Source organism: Salmo salar, chromosome ssa19 (genome assembly GCF_905237065.1).
Source record: "Salmo salar chromosome ssa19, Ssal_v3.1, whole genome shotgun sequence".
Lineage (NCBI taxonomy): Eukaryota > Metazoa > Chordata > Actinopteri > Salmoniformes > Salmonidae > Salmo > Salmo salar.
This window is the reverse complement of record NC_059460.1, coordinates 3,627,528-3,649,303: the sequence shown is the minus strand read 5'-3', so window position 1 is coordinate 3,649,303 and position 21,776 is coordinate 3,627,528. Positions and strand designations below refer to the sequence as shown.

General features: G+C 42.2%; 1 protein-coding gene across 4 annotated transcripts in view; it reads left to right on the top strand.

Annotated features, from left to right (window-relative positions):
* LOC106578298 (conserved oligomeric Golgi complex subunit 7) overlaps positions 1–21,448 on the top strand; it is a 41,708-nt gene extending 20,260 nt beyond the window's left edge. For all 4 annotated transcript variants that reach the window (XM_014156971.2, XM_014156970.2, XM_045701995.1 and 1 more), the window contains 9 exons: positions 5,214–5,330; positions 5,544–5,609; positions 5,817–6,003; positions 6,241–6,381; positions 14,002–14,085; positions 16,040–16,154; positions 18,029–18,172; positions 20,650–20,837; positions 21,176–21,448. In XM_014156971.2, coding sequence (XP_014012446.1) covers positions 5,214–5,330; positions 5,544–5,609; positions 5,817–6,003; positions 6,241–6,381; positions 14,002–14,085; positions 16,040–16,154; positions 18,029–18,172; positions 20,650–20,816 — 1,021 coding nt within the window. In that variant the 3' untranslated portion in view covers positions 20,817–20,837; positions 21,176–21,448. The remainder of the gene's footprint in view (positions 1–5,213; positions 5,331–5,543; positions 5,610–5,816; positions 6,004–6,240; positions 6,382–14,001; positions 14,086–16,039; positions 16,155–18,028; positions 18,173–20,649; positions 20,838–21,175) is intronic.
* Positions 21,449–21,776: the final 328 nt, after the last annotated feature.

The window sequence follows — 21,776 nt, the reverse complement described above, 5'->3', positions numbered from 1 at the left end:
CATGGTGTTTATACTTGTGTACTATTGTTTGTACAGATGAATGTGGTACCTTCAGGGGTTTGGAAATTGCTCCCAAGGATGAACCAGAGTTGTGGAGGTGTACAATTGTTTTTCTGAGGTCTTGGCTGATTTCTTTTGATTTTCCCATGATGTCAAGCAAAGAGGCACTGAGTTTGAAGGTAGGCCTTGAAATGCATCCACAGGTACACCTCCAATTGACTCAAATGATGTCAATTAGCCCATCAGAAGCTTCTTAAGCCATGACATCATTTTCGGGAATTTTCCAAGCTGTTTAAAGGCACAGTCAATTTAGTGTATGTAAACTTCTGACCCACTGGAATTGTGAAATAATCTGTCTGAAAACAATTGTTGGAAAAATTACTTGTCATGCACATTAGATGTCCTAACCGACTTTCCAAAACTATAGTTTGTTTACAAGAAATTTGTGGAGTGGTTGAAAAACAAGTTTTAATGACTCCAACCTAAGTGTCTTTAAACTTCCGACTTCAACTGTACATGTGGGTAGGGGTAAAAGAGACTAGGCAATCAGGATATATAATAAACAGAGTAGCAGCAGTGTGTATGTGTGTGTGCTGGAGTGTCAAGGTAGTGTATATGTGAGTGTGGGTAGAGTTTAGTGGGTGTGCATAGAGCCAGTGCAAGCGAGTCGGTGCAAAACAATTTAAGATAAATAATACGAGGGTCAAAGCAAATTGTCCAGGTAGCCATTTGATTAGCTGTTCAGCAGGCTTGGCGGTAGAAGCTGTTCAGGTTCCTTCAGACTTGGCGCTCTAGTACTGCTTGTAGTGTGGTAGCAGAGCGAACAATCTGTGATTTGGCTGGTAGGAGTCTTTGACAATTTTTTGGGCCTTCCTGACACAGCCTGGTATAGAGGTCATGGATGTCAGGGAGTTCGGCTCCAGTGATGTACTGGGCCGTACGTACTTCCCTCTGTAGCACCTTGGGGTTCTTAAAGTTGGATGCCAAGCAATTGCCATACCAAGCAGTGATGCACCCAGTCAAGATGATCTCTATATTGCAGCTGTCTAACTTTTTGAGGATCTGAGGGCCATGCCAAATTTGTTCAGCTTCCTGAGTGGGAAAAGGCGTTTTCGTGCCCTCTTCACGACTGTGTTGGTGTTTTTGGACCATGATTAGGTCCTTAGTGACGTAGACACCGAGGAACTTGAAGCTCTTGCCCTGCTCCATTACAGTCCACAATAAGCTTGTTTGTCTTGCCCATGGTGAGGGAGAGGTTGTTGTCCTGGCATTACTCTGCCAGGTCTCTGACCTCCTCCCCATAGGCTGTCTGAGCTTCGGTGATCAGGCCTGCCACTGCCGTATCGTCTGCAAATTCAATGATGGTGTTGGAGTCGTGGGTGAACAAGGAGTACAGGAATGGACTGAGCACGCACCCCTGGGAGGCGCTGGCATTCTTAGGTACAGGGACTATGATGGTTTGCTTGAAACATGTAGGTATTACAGACTCGGTCAGAGAGAGGTTGAAAATGTCAGTGAAGATACTTGCCAGCTGGTCAGCGTGTGCTCTGAGTATGTGTCCTGGTAATCTGTCTGGCTCTACAGCCTTTAGAATGTTAACCTGTTTAAAGGTCTTACTTAGATCGGTAACGGAGAGAGTTATCATACAGTCATCCATAACAGCTGGTGCTCTCACACATGGTTCAGTGTTAGTTGCCTTGAAGCATGCATAGTAGTGCATTGGCACGTGTGGTAGGCTCACATCACTGGGCAGCTCTTGGCTGGGTTTCTGTTTGTATTCAGTGATAGTTTGCAAGCCCTGCCACGTCTGACGAGCATCAGAGCCGGCCACAGGGCACTGTGGGGACAACGTCATTGATGCACTTATTAATGAAGCCAATGACTGGGGACTGTATCAGTCTTCTGGGAAGGCTTTCCGCCAGATGTAGGAACATTGCTGCGAGGGCTTTCTTCCATTCAACCACAAGAGCATTAGCGAGGTCGGGCACTGATGTTGGGCGATTAGACCTGGCTCGCAGTTGGCGTTCGATGGGGTTGAGGTCAGGGCTCTGTGCAGGCCAGTCAAGTTCTTCCACACCGATCTCGACAAACCCTTTCTGTATAGACCTCGCTTTGTGCATTGTCATGCTGAAACAGGAAATGGCATTCCCCAAACTGTTGCCACAAAGTTTGAAGCACAGAATTGTCTAGAATGTCATTGTATGCTGCAGCGTTAAGATTTCCCTTCCTTGGAACTAAGGGGCCTAGCTCAAACCATGAAAAACAACCCCAGTGTCACAGGCTGAGGGGCGTCGCTGTTGGCCCCGGGCTGAGGGGTGTCGCTGGAGAGTGGGGAGACTTACAGGAGACTGGGTGCGCAGAGCAGGCACGGGGCACACTGGGCCGTGGAGGCGCACCGGAGGTTTGGAGCTTAGGGCTGGCACACCCCGTCCTGGCTGGATGGTCACTGTAGCCCGGCACGGGCAGAGCGCTGGCACAGGGTGAACTGGGCTGTGCTGGAGAATGAGGGCTGTCGTGCGTAGAGCAGGTGCAGGGTAAGCTGGGCCGAGGAGACGCACTGGAGACCAGATACGTTGTGCCGGCGCACTTCTCCCTGGCTGCCGGCCAACTCTCGCACAACAACGTTGAGGAGCCCGTACCGACTTCACCGGACTGTGCGTGCGTATGGGCGAGAGAGTGCGCATCACCCCGTAATGCATCGCTCGCCCCTCTGCACGCCTGCTCTGTCGTGCCCTCTCCGCCAGTACCTCCCTCCGGAATCTCTCATCAAGCTCCGTGCTTGACTCCATGACTGGCTCCGGTTTGGGGGGGCTGCTTCTCAGCCTCCTCTTGCCGTCCCAGCCGTTCCTCCCATTATCGCCGTTCCGCCCTCGCTGCCTCTATCTCCTCCGGCGGGCGGCGATACTTTCCCGGCTTTGTCCACTGTCCTGCCCCATCTAGTATCTCCTCCCAGGTCCATGACTCCAAATGCCTCCTCCCTCGCTGCTTGGTCTTCTTATGGTGGGTGGTTCTGTCACAAGCGTCGAAGGGATTAGACCAAGGCGCAGCGTGTATAGTGCTCATTCTTCCTTTTAATGAAAACATTTCAAATACAAAATAACAAACGACCAACAGTTCCGTCAGGTAACAACAACTAAACGGAAAACAACCACCCACAAAACCCAAAGGAAAACAGGCTGCCTAAGTATGGCTTCCAATCAGAGACAATGAAAGACACCTGCCTCTGATTGGAAACCATACTCGGCCAAACATAGAAAACAAAACATAGAAAACTAGAACAAATTCCCCTAGAACAAAAAACCCCCAAACCACACAAAACAATCCCCCTGCCACGCCCTGACCATACTACTATGCCATATGACCCTTTTTTCCCGGTCAGGACGTGACACCCAGACCATTATTCCTCTTCCACCAAACGTTACAGTTGGCACTATGCATTCGGGCAAGTAGCGTTCTCTTGTCATCTGCCAAACCCAGATTCGTCCATTGGAATGCCAGAGTCCAATGGCGGTGAGCTTTACACCACTCCTAGAGCATGGTGGTCTTAGGCTTGGCCATGGAAACCCATTTCATGAAGCTACCGACAAACAGTTCTTGTTCTGACATTGCTTTCAGAGGCAGTTTGGAACTCGGTAGTGAGTGTTGCAACCGAGGACAGGTGATTATTTTTTTATATATTATTTTTTTTATATATTTTTTTTTTGTTGAGTTATACACTTCAGCACACGGTGGTACCGTTCTGTGAGCTTTGTGGCTGAGCCGTTGTTGCTCCTACACGTTGCCACTTCTCAATAACAACACTTACAGTTGAGCGGGGCAGCTCTAGCAGGGCAGAAATTTGACAAACTGACTTGTTGGAAAGGTGGCATCCTATGGCGGTGCCACGTTGAAAGTCACTGAACTCTTCAGTAAGAATATTCTACAGAAATTGTTTGTCTATGGAGATTGCATGGCCATGTAGAGTATGTTATCGGATTAATCCTGGAACATATTCCAGTATGTGCATGCGAAACAGTCCGGTAGCTTAGCATCCGCTTCATTGGACCACTTCCTTATTAAGCATGTCGTGGAAATTCTTACACACGGACACTCAAAGTCAATCTTAATGAATCATTGTTTATTGTCAGCGCGCTGGTGTTTTTATAAAAAAATATATTTTTATACAGATTCATTTAAATTGACTTACTGAAATCAGTTGCCGTCTCTCAATTGGTCATGGATGATGTGTCTCCTCCTGGGCAGCTCACATTAATGGTCTGGTCTGGATGGGTCCTCGTCCTCTTTTGGTCAGACGGGAATTTCCTTCACGCTTCATTAAATGCGCCACCGGTTTTCCTCGCAGACCCTCACTGGAAAGCTCCGCAGGCAGATTCAATCATGCTGTTCGTTGACGCCAAATTTTCATGGAAATTCTTACACAGGGACACTCAGTAAATCTTAAATGAATCATTGTTTATTGTCAGCGAGCTGGAGAGGTTCCAACCAACTCAATTCACCATAGTACACATGTCAATCAGGAGCTCTTCTGGGCAGTCCCAGCAGTTGTCTTATGTACGGCTATACACAGACAAGTTATATTTGCGTGATTTAGCATGATTAATTCATCATTACTGCTTTTGTTTTATTCATGTGACCGACCAATACTGTTTCATAACATGTGACAGACCAACACCTCACGAGGCTTCTCTTTAAGCTGAGACAGATATATTTAGTTTGTTCTCAAAGCAAGGTCTGGGTATACTGCCAAATTGCAGCTACTGATAAGAGGAGGATTTGTTCAGTCAACCACTTGCATGAACACAGAAAATGTTTTATAGAACAGCACATGAATAGAACACAGAAATTAGTTTAAGAAAAGCACAAACATTAAAATCTCCATTACACTGGTACTTCATGTTTTGAATTTTTGCTTGTCAGCAGGAATCGGGAGGATAGAGTTATGGTCAAAGGGAGGGAGAGCATTGTATGCGTTTCTGTGTGTGGAGTAAAGGTGATCAATTGTATTAGTATAAAATAATATAATTTCCCCCCCCAAAATGTGCATACAATAACTCATTCATATTATTTATTTTATTCAGTCATTATTGCTCGTCTTTACCATCGGTGTTAATTATTTCAGACCCCACTGTATATACTACACAGTAAATGTGAATATTCCTGTTGACTTTGCCCTCATTTCCCTCACATATGTGTCTTGGCCATATTTTCCACAGGTATGTGTCAGACTTCTCCACCACTCTGCAGTCAATCAGGAAGAAGTGCAGGTTGGAGGACACGCCCAGTGCTGCTGTGTTCCAAGAGGACTGGACCGCCTTCCAGAACTCTGTCAGGTGGGTTTTGTGCAAACCGAAACCAAACTCTGCTGACTCTATTTTCCTTTGCCCATTGTAATTTCAGGACGGTTCCAACAACTATGGTTAATGTATAACCAGGCCAGTGCAGTACAGCTCGGCTGGGCTTGGCTCAGTAGTATGAAAAGGATCTAGTTGTGCATGAACTGTATTTAACTTTTTTTGATTCCCCATGTTTCCTCTGCATTGCAGAATCATTGCCACCTGTGGGGAGTTGCTGAGACAGTGTGGTGCCTATGAGCAGCAGCTGTCAAACAAGTAAGACCAACACCATCACAATTGCTGAATTCCAAATCAACCCCCAGCCCCTACTCTGTAGTAACCTGACTCCCTGACTGATATCCATTCTTACTTCCCCCATTCTCTTGCCATGTCCTATAGGTGAAGTTTACTAAAGTAAATTTTATTTAAATGTGCATTATATAGTACATGCGTCTCAACACACCTTACATGATGATCCTATAGGATCCTGGCCACGGCAGGGAAGTACCTGTCTGAGTCATACAGCCCTCTGAGCCTGGCGGGCATCCAGGAGGCCAGCTCCACAGAGAGGAAGACCAGCGGCAGGAACCCCTGGCAGGAGTACAACTACCTACAGAGGGGCAACATGGCAGAGTACAACAGCCTGATGGAGGTCCTCTACTCCCTCAAGGTATGGATGGTGATGCTGACGGAAAATGGAGATGACTTGGCACTGTTAACTTTAATTTGTGTCTGTGTATAGTTTTTTTAGAATGGGTACAATCAGGGAGAAAATATAGTCTTGAGGTTAATGTCTTTGTCATTTTTGCTTCGTTAAAGCCTTGTAATGCAATTAAGTGTGAGTATATTTTTAGGGAGTTAGGTCTGTTGTGAGGTCTGGCATGTTCAAGTTGCCATTGCTTTGTAGGAGAAGGGGACAGGTAACTCCAGTCTTTTGGCTGAGCCCCGAGTGGCTCTGACCCGTCTCAACCAGCAGGCCAATCAGCTGGCTTTCGACTCTGTCTTCCTGCAGATCAAACATCAACTCTGCCTGGTCTCCACAATGGAGGTGAGTGTGAGTGTGTGTGTGTTTATTAGAGAATGACCAGTGGATTTTTTTTAGGGCCGATGCCAATTTTTGGGGGTCAAGGAGGCCGATGGCCGATATTGAATATCATTACATTTGAATAAATGTTGGACAAAATTTCCATGAGATGCATTAATGCATACATTTTTTCATCAAACTATAAATGTGACTGTTTAACTACATAACAATATCATGGTAGTAATTGTATTTGAATGGTAAATCTCTTTATCAACTAGGTAAATTAAGATTGCATAGGCCTATTCACAATACAGGTGAATGCATATTCAATAGAAGTGTGTGCATGCATTGAGTTATTGAGCTTGTTTTGGCTGATCAGTGAAGTCTATGGTGCTACAGATGACAAACAATGTGTTTGCCTTCCACTTGGGGCTTATATTGGCCTACTGATCACTCCAGCATGTCATGCCTGTATGGAAGGACATCATATATGCACTGCTGTTAGTTTGAGAATATAAAATAACATCTATTCAATGCAAATGGGCCCAACGTAACGTCATGATGTGTGATCACGGATGCTTATGAAACTAGTGTGTGTGTGTGTGTGTGTGTGTGTGTGTATTAATATATATTAATATATGTGTGTGTATATGTATTAATATATACATGTGTATATAATATATATGTGTGTATATAATATATATGTATGTGTATAATATATATATGTGTGTGTATATGTATGAATGTGTGTATATATATGTGTGTATATATATATATATATACTGCTCAAAAAAATAAAGCGAACACTTAAACAACACAATGTAACTCCAAGTCAATCACACTTCTGTGAAATCAAACTGTCCACTTAGGAAGCAACACTGATTGACAATACATTTCACATGCTGTTGTGCAAATGGAATAGACAACAGGTGGAAATTATAGGCAATTAGCAAGACACCCCCAGTAAAGGAGTGGTTCTGCAGGTGGTGACCACAGACCACTTCTCAGTTCCTATGCTTCCCGGCTGATGTTTTGGTCACTTTTGAATGCTGGCGGTGCTTTCACTCTAGTGGTAGCATGAGACGCAGTCTACAACCCACACAAGTGGCTCAGGTAGTGCAGCTCATCCAGGATGGCACATCAATGCGAGCTGTGGCAAGAAGGTTTGCTGTGTCTGTCAGCGTAGTGTCCAGAGCATGGAGGCGCTACCAGGAGACAGGCCAGTACATCAGGAGACGTGGAGGAGGCCGTAGGAGGGCAACAACCCAGCAGCAAGACCGCTACCGCCGCCTTTGTGCAAGGAGGAGCAGGAGGAGCACTGCCAGAGCCCTGCAAAATGACCTCCAGCAGGCCACAAATGTGCATGTGTCTGCTCAAACGGTCAGAAACAGACTCCATGAGGGTAGTATGAGGGCCCGACGTCAACAGGTGGGGGTTGTGCTTACAGCCCAACACCGTGCAGGACGTTTGGCATTTGCCAGAGAACACCAAGATTGGCAAATTCGCCACTGGTGCCCTGTGCTCTTCACAGATGGAAGCAGGTTCACACTGAGCACATGTGACAGACGTGACAGAGTCTGGAGACGCCGTGGAGAATGTTCTGCTGCCTGCAACATCCTCCAGCATGACCGGTTTGGCGGTGGGTCAGTCATGGTGTGGGGTGGCATTTCTTTGGGGGGCCGCACAGCCCTCCATGTGCTCGCCAGAGGTAGCCTGACTGCCATTAGGTACCGAGATGAGATCCTCAGACCCCTTGTGAGACCATATGCTGGTGCGGTTGGCCCTGGGTTCCTCCTAATGCAAGACAATGCTAGGCCTCATGTGGCTGGAGTGTGTCAGCAGTTCCTGCAAGAGGAAGGCATTGATGCTATGGACTGGCCCGCCCGTTCCCCAGACCTGAATCCAATTGAGCACATCTGGGACATCCATGTCTCGCTCCATCCACCAACGCCACGTTGCACCACAGACTATCTAGGAGTTGGCGGATGCTTTAGTCCAGGTCTGGGAGGAGATCCCTCAGGAGACCATCCGCCACCTCATCAGGAGCATGCCCAGGCGTTGTAGGGAGGTCATACAGGCACGTGGAGGCCACACACACTACTGAGCCTCATTTTGACTTGTTTTTAAGGACATTACATCAAAGTTGGATCAGCCTTTAATTTCGAGTGTGACTCCAAATCCAGACCTCCATGGGTTGATAAATTGGATTTCCATTGATTATTTTTGTGTGATTTTTGTTGTCAGCACATTCAACTATGTAAAGAAAAAAGTATTTAATAAGATTATTTCATTCATTCAGATCTAGGATGTGTTATTTTAGTGTTCCCTTTTATTTTTTTGAGCAGTGTATATTTTTTTTTGTGATCTGGAAAATATAATTTTTCAGCTGTCTAAACAACTCCGCTGCCAGGACTACATTTTAAACAACTCAATTGGCTAGTTCAACTATGTCAACTTGTTTCTACTGCTACGATTGGATAATGCGAGGCCTTAACTTCCCTTCCTTTCCCATCTCCTCACATCTCTCTCCATCTCTCAAATCACTTTGTCCTGTTTACTGCTACTATGAAAACTAGCTCAATGGCCATGACATTCGCTACCAAGCCATAAGTGTTTTAATATCTAACAAGGAGAGCGAGGGATGGCAAAAAAATATATATTTACAACAGGACAATAGCCTATCACGTGAATGATGCCCAGCGTAATAAACAATGCCTTTTTTTTGCGACTTGTTCGAATCATAGTCAAACACCTCATGTTGCCTAGCCCATAGGCCTATATGTTTTAATAAGGTTTGTATTACAACTAAAGTGGCCAAATAACTTCCTAAAATGAAGCACATTAATCCGCTTTACAAGGGGTGTAGAGCCTAACATGCTGACCACATTTATCGCAACGCGTGCGTGAGCGTTGCAAAATAAATGTACACAGAGAGGAGCTTGTGCATTTCAGGTAAAATTACAACCCAATGTTTATATCCTAGGACAAATTAGCTAGCAACAGCAAGCTAGCTAGCTAAATTGCATATCGACCTGTCCCCAAGTGAATACATTTGGTTCAGAATTTGGTTTTGATATTTCAACCTGCGTGTCCTGATCGCGTCTGGTATGGGTGGACAAAATCAACATGCGCACGATTGGTCTGGTCTGCATGTAACTGGCATATATAAGCAGCACGTGAGATTCAAGTTTGGGAAGATAATTTTCACCATAAAGATGCACCTTTATAATAAAAGCATTACATGCATAATTGCATTTGCTGTCACTTTTGATAATGGTGTTTTCCACTAATGGAACATTGTCGCTTATAACCTACTACCATGTGCACATTGCTGCGCTTATAATGTGAAGAAATAGCCTAATAGTTTATCAACATTTTAAGCTAAACATTCTGATCTGTTGCGTCAGCCACATTGCATAAACATTTTTTTTTTTATGCTAGTGGTTGTATTAATTTGGGATCTATCGCATCCCTAAACTGTCTCAGACTATGTTTGGAATGTTTATTTCTTGCACAGAATAGAATAGGTCGACTTTTGTATTATGGAGGATAGTAGATTGACATAGGCTAGTGCTTTTGCTGTTCGTTAGGCCTACTCATCTTGTTGGCTGATGAAAAGTAAATGTGGGCAGTTCTTCCAATTTTTTTCATTTCACCTTTATTTAACCAGGTAGGCCAGTTGAGAACAAGTTCTCATTTACAACTGCGACCTGTGGGGACTTGCTTCCAGTTAGCCATAAGAGCATTAGTGAGGTCGGGCACCGATGTTGGGCGATTAGGCCTGGCTCGCAGTCGGCGTTCCAATTCTTCCCAAAGGTGTTCGATGGGGTTTAGGTCAGGGCTCTGTGCAGGCCAGTCAAGTTCTTCCACACCGATCTCAGCAAACACTTTCTGTATGGACCTCGCTTTGTGCATAGGGGCATTGTCATGCTGAAAAAGAGCCTTCCCCAAACTGTTGCCACAAAGTTTGAAGCACAGAATTGTCTCGAATGTCACGCTGTAGGGTTAAGATTTCCCTTCACTGGAACTAAGGGGCCTAGCCCGAACCATGAAAAACAGCCCGAGACCATTATTCCTCCTCTACCAAACTTTGCAGTTGACACTTTTAGGGCTGTGGCGGTCACAAAATTTTGTCAGCCGGTGATTGTCAAGCAAATAACTGTTGGTCTCACGGTAATTGACCATTAATTAACGAACACATTTAGCATCTCCTGTGTTCCACACATAGCCTACAAGCCATTTTAAAAAGTCTAATAAATCCATGTAATATGGCCTACACCTTAATAAATAAATCCATTTTTTATTTTAGACGGGTCTAAAGAAGCATGATATGAAGAAAATTTAGCCTATTTCAGAAGAATAGCATACTCTCAGTTAGTATGTTAGGTCCTGATGTGGCTATGCTAAATGGCTGTCAGCTACATTAGTTTATTTAGCAGACAAGATTTGCTTATAATTAATTACGTGACATTATTTTATAGTGTGAAGAATACAATTGAACAAAGCTGAATAAAATATAAAATATTTTCTCCAAACGATTTGACGGAGTGCGCACATGTTGGTGTTGAGCGGTGTTGAGCGGTTAAAAATAAATAGGTACTGCTATATGCTTAATTTAGAGTTATAAATGTAACTTTAGTTGTTCTACAAACATGGGGCTATATGTTTTGAATTTTAATACATTGTAAGGCTGCATTAGACTAATGATGATTTGAAAAAAAGTTGCTTGAAAGGCATGAGCTCCGCTTGTTTTTTTTGCCCAGACCTGTACACACTCCATCAGTCTCTCATACACAATTTGACAAGCACCTGATAATGCCTCGAATTTCACTGCAGCATCCCCTTTGTGTCTATAATCCACCCTAAATAAATCCATGTCTTTTGTGGCCCGGAGTTCTGCGTTGTGCCCTTCTCTTTAAGTGTGCTGCGCAATCTGAATCGTCTCGGCTCTCTGTCACTGATTGGGTCTTTCTCACAGGCTACAAGTTAAGACAGACACATCCGTGACACAACTGCGCGTGTCCTTATACTATTCCGTGGTGCATATTGAAGATATTCATCTTTTAGTCTTTGCTAGGTAAAGCTCGGCCTCATCTCAGCTCACTGGTCACCATAACAACACCCACCCATAGCACGCGCTCCAGCAGGTATATCTCACTGGTCATCCCCAAAGCCAATTCCTCCTTTGGTCGCCTTTCCTTCCAGTTCTCTGCTGCCAATGACTGGAACGAACTGCAAAAATCACTGAAGCTGGAGACTCGCATCTCCCTCACTAGCTTTAAGCACCAGCTGTCAGAGCAGCTCACAGATCACTGCACCTGTACATAGCCCATCTGTAAACAGCCCATCTATCTACCTCTTCCCCATGTTGTATTTATTTATTTATCTTGCTCCTTTGCACCCCAGTATCTCTACTTGCACATTCATCTTCTGCACATCTACCATTCCAGTGTTTAATTGGTATATTGTAATTACTTCGCCATCATGGCCTATTTACTGCCTTAAAAACTTCTTATGGATACGTGGGACGGTAGCGTCCCACCTGGTCAACATCCGGTGAAATGGCAGAGCGCCAAATTCAAATTAAATTACTATAAATATTAAACTTTCATGAAATCACAAGTGTTGTTAATGCCCATGATTTTGGAATGAGATGTTCAACCAGCAGGTGTCCACATAGCTATACTACTTTACCAAAACTATCTGCTTAGCTAGCTTGCTTATTGCATGCATTTCCGGGCACATCGACACAAGCCTTATTATTAGTGAAATAACTAAACTAATATTTGCAACAGGAGTTTGATTTTGGTCACTGTCAATTCATCCATTTCTCAATACTGCACCTTTCTGTTGGAGAATGAGCTAGCTTGCGGCTGCTGATTTTCCCAGCTAGACAGTCCTTGGCATTGTGCAGTGCTTGTGGCTCAAGCAGTGAGTGGTGGCTGGCATAACAGCAGCTTTGCTATGTAGAGGGACTATCGGCAAAGCTAGTATCGGCTCGGACGATTATCGGTTGTTCTCTAGCGTGTACTAGTGTGTGAGTGTGTGTGTGTGCAGTCAGAGTGAGTCTTGTTTCTGTATGTAAATGTATGGCTTATACAGTGGGAAGAAAGTATGTGAACCCTTTAGAATTACCTGGATTTCTGCATAAATTGGTCATAACATTTTATCTGATCTTCATCTAAGTCACAACAATAGACAAACACAATCTGCTTAAACTAATAAAACACAAACAATTATAATTGTACATGTCTTTATTGAAAACACCGTGTAAACATTCACAGTGCAGGTTGGAAAAAGTATGGGAACCCTTGGATTTAACAACAGGTTGACCCTCCTTTGGCAGCAATAACCTTAACCAAACGTTTTCTGTAGTTGCAGATCAGACCTGCACAACAGTAAGGAGGAATTTTGGACCATTCCGCTTTACAAAACTGTTTCAGTTCAGCAATATTCTTGGGATGTCTGGTGTGAACCGCTCGAAGTCATGCCACAGCATCTCAATCGGGTTGAGGTCAGGACTGACTGGGCCACTCCAGAAGGCGTATTTTCTTCTGTTCAAGCCATTCTGTTGTTGATTTACTTCTGTCTTTTGGGTTGTTGTCCTGTTGCATCACCTAACTTCTGTTGTGCATCAATTGGTGGACAGATAGCCTTACATTCTCCTGCAAAATGCTGTGATAAACTTGGGAATTCATTTTTCCATTGCAGGCTGTCCCTCCACCATAGTTTACATTTGGGATGAGGTTTTGATGTTGGTGTGCTGTGCCTTCTCCACACATAGTGTTCTGTGTTCCTTCCAAACAACACAACTTTAGTTTCATCTATCCACAGAATATTTTGGAACATCCAGGTATTCTTTTGCAAACTTCTGATGTGCAGCAATGTTTTTTTTTTTTGGACAGCAGTGGCTTCTTCCATGGTGTCCTTCCATGAACACCATTCTTGTTCAGTGTGTTACATATTGTACACTCGTCAACAGAGATGTTAGCATCTTCCCAGAGATTTCTGTAAGTCTTCAGCTGACACTCTAGGATTCTTCTTAACCTCTTTGAGCAGTCATCTTTGCAGGTCGGCCACTCCTAGGGAGAGTAGCAACAGTGCTGAAATGTATCCATTTATAGACAATTTGTCTTACCGTGAACTGACTTTTAGAGATACTTTAGTTACCCTTTCCAGCTTCATGCAAGGCAACAATTCTTAATCTTAGGTCTTCTGAGATCTCTTTTGTTCGAGGCATGGTTCACATCAGGCAATGCTTCTTGTGAATAGCAAACTGAAATTTTGTGTTTTTTTTTTTTTTATGGGGCAGGCCAGCTCTAACCAAAATCTCTAATCTCGTCTCATTGATTCGACTCCAGGTTAGTTGACTCCTGACTCCAATTAGCTTTTGGAGAAATTATTAGCCTAGGGGTTCACATACTTTTTCAAACCTAAACTGTGAATGTTTAAATGATGTATTCAATATAGACAAGAAAAATACAATAATTTGTGTGTTATTAGTTTAAGCACACTGTGTTTGTCTATTGTTGTGACTTAGATGAAGATCAGATCAAATTTATGCAGAACTCCAGGTAATTCCAAAGGGTTCACATACTTTTTCTTGCCACTGTATGTTCCATCTTGTACCATGGCTGTTATCAGAGCCGAGATGCAGGAGGCTTTGGAGAGAGCTATGCTGAAGACCTGCCTACCTTCAGCTTGTCCCCACAGGAGTACATCACCAATGTAAGTTTTTCCTGCTATGGGCTCAACATCTACAGGCTAATTCAAGTTAAAGAGTAAAATATAATTTTTGATATGTATTGTCATGACTCTCTCGCCTTGATGAGGATCACAGGTGCCAGATCAGCCTTGCACATGGCTGACAGATAGCTAGACCCCCCCCCCCTCCCACAGGATAGGAGAGGGGGGAGTTGGGCTGGTTTTATGACTTAATAGCTGGTCATAAATAGTTGGCACAAACTCTACCTCTGGCTCTCTAGTATGGGGAGGCAAAAATCTCTTTGTTCCAGAGACTTTTGCCGCCAAAACCTTTTCTCCAAGAGTATGAACTTTGGAACAATATTCATAAGATAGGAATGGTCTGTGGGGATTTAAAGAATAATTCTGTCATGTTGCTTCTCATTTTGTGATGTCATTAAAAACTATATAACGGAAATACTGTAACTTAGGAAGTAAACACATTCTAGCTGTAAAGTTTCCATCCAATAGGATGTTAATACAAAATGAAGAACGATGAAACTATTTCTGAAAAGATAGAAATGTGATTTTGATCTTCTAATGAGATAATGGTTTTCATGTCCCTTGCACACTAAGCCACACCCCTAATGAGGTCAGAAGAGCATGTCAGTGTGACGGAACCGCCTTTCTGACCAGAGTGTTCAAAGGACTCACTAAGAATTAACGTAGCAGACCAAAACATGCCTAGTTGCTGCTGACGTGTGAAGTGGTCGAGAGCCTGAACCTGAATAATCAACCTTGAGACCACTAGAAGACCAGCCTGACGGACAGCGTGAGCTGAACGTTACTAATGGTTAAAACTACAAGACCAGACAGTGTGGAGCGGTGGCTACATGGCTGAAAATGGTGAGACCCGTACATTGCAGGGTTACTACTGGCGTGTAAAGTGGTCGGGTGCTGTACCCTGAATAATCAACCATTCATAACAAAAGACGTGAGACGTTAGTCTACACGTTGAAATGGTGAGAATCTGGAGCTCTCAACTTCAACACTAGAAGAGAAGATAACCTCACCTAGGAGACCAGAAACATTCTCAGTCTGCAGCTGTGCATGTAAAAGTGCTCTAAGAACTTTGACTAAAGACACAAGTTAGGAAGGAGAATCCCCACAGACCATTGGTACATCTGAAGTATCTGTCTAACAAGCACTCCACTACCAGAGAAGCTCTACAAAGATGGACATTGTGACTTCTGGTGGACCACCATAGCCTTACATATAGCCACTACCCATAGACGGATCGATTGGTTTCAGTGGATAGATGACGATCAGGGACAGCTATGTGTAAATATATATCGCATTTCCAATCCGCATGAGCGGTGGTTAGGGTGCTAAGTATTAATATTTCTGTGAGTGTAGCTTCCAAATGTATCCAAGTGTTGTACCCCTCCCTCTCCATATGTGTAACAAGCTGTCATATCTTGTCAGTCCTCTAGGGACTTTTATCTCATGTATGTGTATTCTGTGTTATTTAGTTAGTATATAAATAAATGATTAAATAAAGTACTAGATATTCAGAAGGGCTAGGGTTCTTGCAGATCCAAGGATTATGCGATGTTCAGAATGAGACTGAGGTAATAATGATTAATAAGTGACTGTTACTGATGTAAGAGATATCTATACATCTTTAGTTTAAGTCGGGAGATAGTAACTCATTAAACAACTTTTCCCGTGGTGCCCCAAATTCCTAATGAGTTTATTGTTAATGATTAATTTAATCGAGTAACAATTAAACATAGTTAGTTGATACAATAAATAAGTAATCAGATTAATGATCGTCATGTCACGACAGTATTATGTAATACATAGCCTGTCTTTAGAAAACAATAGTGGGGTTTTCTATTGGAAATGTTCAGTTAGTGTTACTATAGTACCATGAATGTTCAGGCTAGCAGACATGAGTGTGTTAAGGTGGCTAACTGCCTGTGTTTCGCCCTGACAGATAGGACAGTACATCATGTCTCTGCCGCTCCACTTGGAGCCCTTTGTGACGCAAGAGGACCCGGCACTGGAATTGGCTCTGCATGCAGGCAAACTGCCCTTCCCTCCTGAGCAAGGTGACTGTCTCTCCTCTTCTCTCTCTTTCGGTCTCTCCCTCCATCTGTCTTTGAAATTGTGTTTTCTACATTGGATAAAAGTAGAGACTCGGAGCTAGAAAATGGTATGTCATACACTGCATTTGAGGAACAATGGGAAAGTAATTCTGCTTTGAAAGTTGATCAACTTGTAAACTCAGTTTTGAGGAAATCTATTTTGCTAAGACGACTAGAGCAGAGATATTATCAATATGTTTTGCACTAATACCCTCAAAACCAACAAAAATAATGGTTGGTGACAAGTCACTGATTTTAAAGGTCCTGAACAGTCAAAATCATGTTTTTCATGAAATTGGATGATAATTGGATGAAACCAGATCAAAGTAGGACTACCAAAATATGAAAAATGACTGTTGCTTCTACATTCATAAAATTGTATCATAAAGTTACTGGTCCCCTCCCCCATGTCAAACACTTGGATTCAGGAGGCTGGATGGAGGCAAGATTATTAAGGGCTTTTTGTGACATCACAAAAGTAGTAATTTGAATACATCAATGGTAAAATGTTATTCTCTTACCGAATTTAAATAAGTTGCACCTTGTAACCAACATCGCAGGAGAAAGGTTCGCTGAGGGGCATGGTTTACATACAAGCTATTCGGAAAGTATTTGTACCGTTACGGCTTTATTCTAAAATGTATTAAATTAATTATTGTCCTCATCAATATACACACACACACACATACACACACACACACACACACACACACACAATACCCCTTAATGTCAAAGCAAAAAACTGTTTTTTAGAAATGTTTGCAAATGTGTAATTTAAAAAAAAAACAGAAACACCTTATTTACATAAGTATTCGGACCCTTTGCTATGAGACTCAAAATTGAGCTCAGGTGCATCCTGTTTCCATTGATCATCCTTGAGATGTTTCTACAACTTGGATTCAGTCTAATGAAGCAAAATGGGAAATGTTGTTTTTTATATTGGATAAAAGTAGAGACTCAGAGCTACAAAATGGCATATCATGCACTGCATTTGAGGAACAATGGGAAAGTAACTGTGCTTTGAAAGTTGATCAACTTGTAAACTCACTTTTGAGAAAATGGCCTTTTGAATGTTTTGGTGTCTAGTGAAGAGCTCTTCTTTGTCTACACCCATTCAGCATCATTCACACACTCTTAAGCTTTAGCACCACCCATCTCGTTTCACTCTCGGAGTGTTCAGAGCGCACAGTTGACGCTATGGCCGATTATTTGTTTACCTCTGGATAACATGAAAACAGCCTAACCAGCTCTGCTGGCAACAATTTCATTATGCTTTTTTGCAGACGTTTACTGACACTGGCCATATTCAACGGGTGCTGTACACGTCACATAACGAGCCAGCCAGCCAGCTAACGTTAGCTATTGAAACAACAATGAACACAGTGCCAAAGATGCCACAATGCTGAGAGCTAACCAACCAGGTTCAATGTTAGCTAGCTGACATTAGGCTCTAACTAGAAAAGCAAACGGCTCTGGGATACGAATAATAACGTCAGCTAGGGAGCCAGCCAGCTAGCTAGCTAGCTAGCTAGCTAGCTAGCTAACAGTACACTTTAGCTTGAAATAAAACCACTTTCTGTCAAAATAGAAATGTGTAACATCTGTAGCTAGCTATCTTACCTGTATACATCATCATGCATGATGGACGCGTTTCCCTGTCAGGAATGCCATACCACGGTTTCTCTTAGTATGAAGATGTAATCCGGAGACAGGTGTTTTCTCAATCTCTTTAGCTATCATACTCAAATTCCACTGATTTCAAAACTTGATCCTCCAGTAAGCATTTCACTGTAAACCTGTTGTATTCGACTCATGTGACAAATAACATTTGATTTGAGGTGATGACCTTCCGGAGCTGGACAACACGGCAGACTACTGGCTGGGCTCTATCGCCAGGGCGACGATGCAGACGTACTGTGACGCCATCCTGCTCATCCCAGAGCTCACGGCCCACTCTACCAAACAGCTGGCCACCGACATTGGTACCTGACCACCATCACTTACCTACAAAATATGCTTGATAGATCTAGAATTAGGGAACTATGTTGTACATGGAGCAAACATGTTTATAAGTATGTCATTGCTTCTTGTGTGCTGTTTGATCATCTGGAGTTGGTTGTTTAGAAAAAATCAAATTCTACTGTGGGTTTTTATCTAGACTCATAATATTTTCAGACGATTTAACGTAAACCAAGAAGCAATACATACTTATACACACATTGGTTGTAAGTATGAAGTTATTTGTAACTACACTGATGTTGCTAGTAATAGAGCATCATCAAGTATTCCAAAGTCCTACTTGCCAAAGCATCAATAAGTTTATCATTAAGCTTTGCAGGTACACTCTACGTCTATTTGTATTCTCGGAAACTCACAACTAAACTGTTGCGTAATTGCATCATATGCTCGATTTAAGTTCAGGGGGGACATGTTAGAGAAAGGTACGAACGTGACTTGTGAAGTCTCCACCCCCTTTCAAGTCTATAGGATGTTCCCCTCCCTTTCAGAAATTCGAAAGATGCGAGAACCGGAAAAAAAATCTGCAAACTGTTCCTCGTTGTCGTCACATCCCACAATCATCTGTTGACAGACGCTACGATACCATTTATGTTACGTCTCCACAAGAGATGAATTGGTAATTATATAGAAATAATGTAGTAATTAATAGGTAATAATATACAATGCCTTCAAAGTAGTCACAACTTTACTTTATTCACATTTTTTTGTGTTACAGCCTCAATTTTAAAATGGATTAAATTGAGATTTTGTTTGTCACTGGCCTACACACAATGCCCCATAATGTCAGTGGAATTATGTTTTGGGACATTTTTACAAATTAATAAAAAATTACAATCTGAAATGTCTTGAATCAATAAGAATTCAACCCCTTTGTTATGGCAAACCTAAATAAGTTCAGGATTAAAAATGTGCCCTAAATAAGTTCAGGAGTAAAAATGTGCTTAAGAGCAGTGTGTGAGGTTGTAAGTAACAAGAACATTTCCCAGGACATAGACATATCTGATATTGGCAGAAAGCTTAATTTCTTGTTAATCTAACTGCGCTGTCCAATTTACAGTAGCTATTGCAGTGAAAGAATACCATGCTGTTGTTTGAGGAGAGTGCACATTTTTTAACAAAGTTTATTAATAAACAAATTAGGCACATTTGGGCAGTCTTGATACATTTTGAACATAAATGCAATGGTTCATTGATCAGTCTAAAAGTTTTCACATACACTGCTACCATTTGGTGGCCAAAATATAAATTGCACCTAGATTCCTAAGTCGTATAAGATGATAAAGTAAAACAAAAAAAAAACATTGTTTTCTTCTTTGTATTTTACCTAATGTACATTCATTTCGCATTTCCACAAACTTCAAAGTGTTTTCTTTCAAATGGTATCAAGAATATGCATATCCTTTGCCTCAGGTCCTGAGCTACAGGCAGTTAGATTTGGGCATGTCATTTTAGGCGAAAATTGAAAAAAAGGGTCCGATCTTTTAACAAGTCACATAAGTTGCATGGACTCATTTTTTTGTGCGATCATAGTGTTTAACATAATTTTTTTCTGTACCCCACACAAGGTATGTAAGGTTCCTCAGTCATGCAGAGAATTTCAAACACAGATTCAACCCCAAAGACCAGGGAGGTTTTCCAATGCTTCGCAAAGAAGGGCACCTAATGGTAGATGGGTACAACAACAACAACAAAAAACAGACATTGAATATCCCTTTGAGCATGGTGAAGTTATTAATTACACTTTGGATTGTGTATCAATACACTCAGTCACTACAAAGATACATGCATCCTTCCTAACTCAGTTGCTGGTGAGGAAAGAAACTGCTCAGGGATTTCACCATGAGGCCAATGCTGACTTTAGAATAGTTTGAGTTTAATGGCTGTGATAGGAGAAAACAGAGGATGGATCAACAACATTGTAGTTACTCCAAAATACTAACCTAATTGACAGAGTGAAAATAAGGAAGCCTGTACAGAATACAAATATTCCAAAACATGCATCCTGTTTGCAACAAGGCATTAACGTGAAACTTAAACATTTTTGGCAAATCTAACTTTTTGTCCTGAATACAAAGTGTTATGTTTGGGGCAAATCCAATACAACACATTACTGAGTATCACTCAACATATTTTCAAGCATAGTGGTGGCTGCGTCATGTTATGGGTATGCTTGTAATCGTTAAGGACTGGGGAGTTTTTCACTATAAAAAAGATAGGGAATGGCACTAAGCACAGGCAAAATCCTAGAAGAAACCTGGTTCAGTCTGCTTTCCACCAGACACTCGGCGATGAATTCACCTTTCAGCAGGACAATAACCTTAAAACACAAGGCCAAATCTACACTGGAGTTGCTGTTAATACTTTCTGAAGGCACTAGTATGTCCATACTGTGTTTTCAGGGTGTCTGTAACAGTGTTGGTCTTCTTCTAACTCCCCACAGACTATCTGAGCAATGTGATGGATGCTTTGGGCTTGCAGCCCTCCAGGACCCTGCAGCAGATTGTGACCCTGCTGAGGGCCAAGCCAGAGGAGTACAGACTGACAGCCAAACTGCTACCCCGTAGACTGGTGTCCACCATCGCTGCCCTGAGGGGGCTGGAACACTGACCACGGTCACACTCTAAACAGGTAATGGACTATGGACAAACATTTGCTCTTTTGCTAACTCTGGCACATTGACATTTATATGAACACGGAAATGTTGATTTAATGTGCACTGTCCCTGTCACATAAGTCAAACATTAGAAATATAGGGCCCAGAGTTCTCTCACCCTAACACAAATACGTTGTTTCCTTCCTGATCTGTGTTGGTCAGACATATCTTGTGTTTACACCTGACTAAAAAAACGAATCCCGTGTCAAAGAATGTAGATGAAAAACAATCAATTGACAAACATTATACTAAGTATAAATATGGATTTATGTAATGTAACAATCACATAAACAATCTGTTTCCCTTTCTGTAGATATGATAACTAGAATCTGGAGTCTGGACCCCTGGTATGGCAGAAACCTGAGAAGTCTTCATTTAGGGATATTTCCATCATGAAATGGCTATAAGCAACATCTGGTTATCAAATATTTAAACTGCTTTGGCATTATACTGTTTATGTTGTCTTTTTTTATATTGCTTTCTATTATGGCTAATTTCTGGAAATCAGGGTAGAAATGGTTTTGCTTATTTGTAATGTACTGGAATCTGTCCACTAATTTAATAAACGTCTGGCCTCTTTCTTCAACTCTTTGATAATGAAGTTAATTGAAGATTCAAATTAAATGTCTGATTGAAAAGAGACCTTTTTATTTTTAGAACCAAATCTCTATGTGTGATGTAAATGTCATGTTATAGAAGGGTTCAGACACCTCTTTTGTGATTAAACTTGTGTAGTATGGGGCCCTGAAAAAATATGAACAAAGGCAACAACAAAAAAAGACCCAAATATGTCCTTTTCGAAACGGCAAAGCTCTGTTTAGTGATGCAGGTTGTTAGATGTTGTACACATGAAACTGTTATTCCGAACTTTATCCTCAACATTATATTACATTTTTTTGCGACTCGAGCAATAC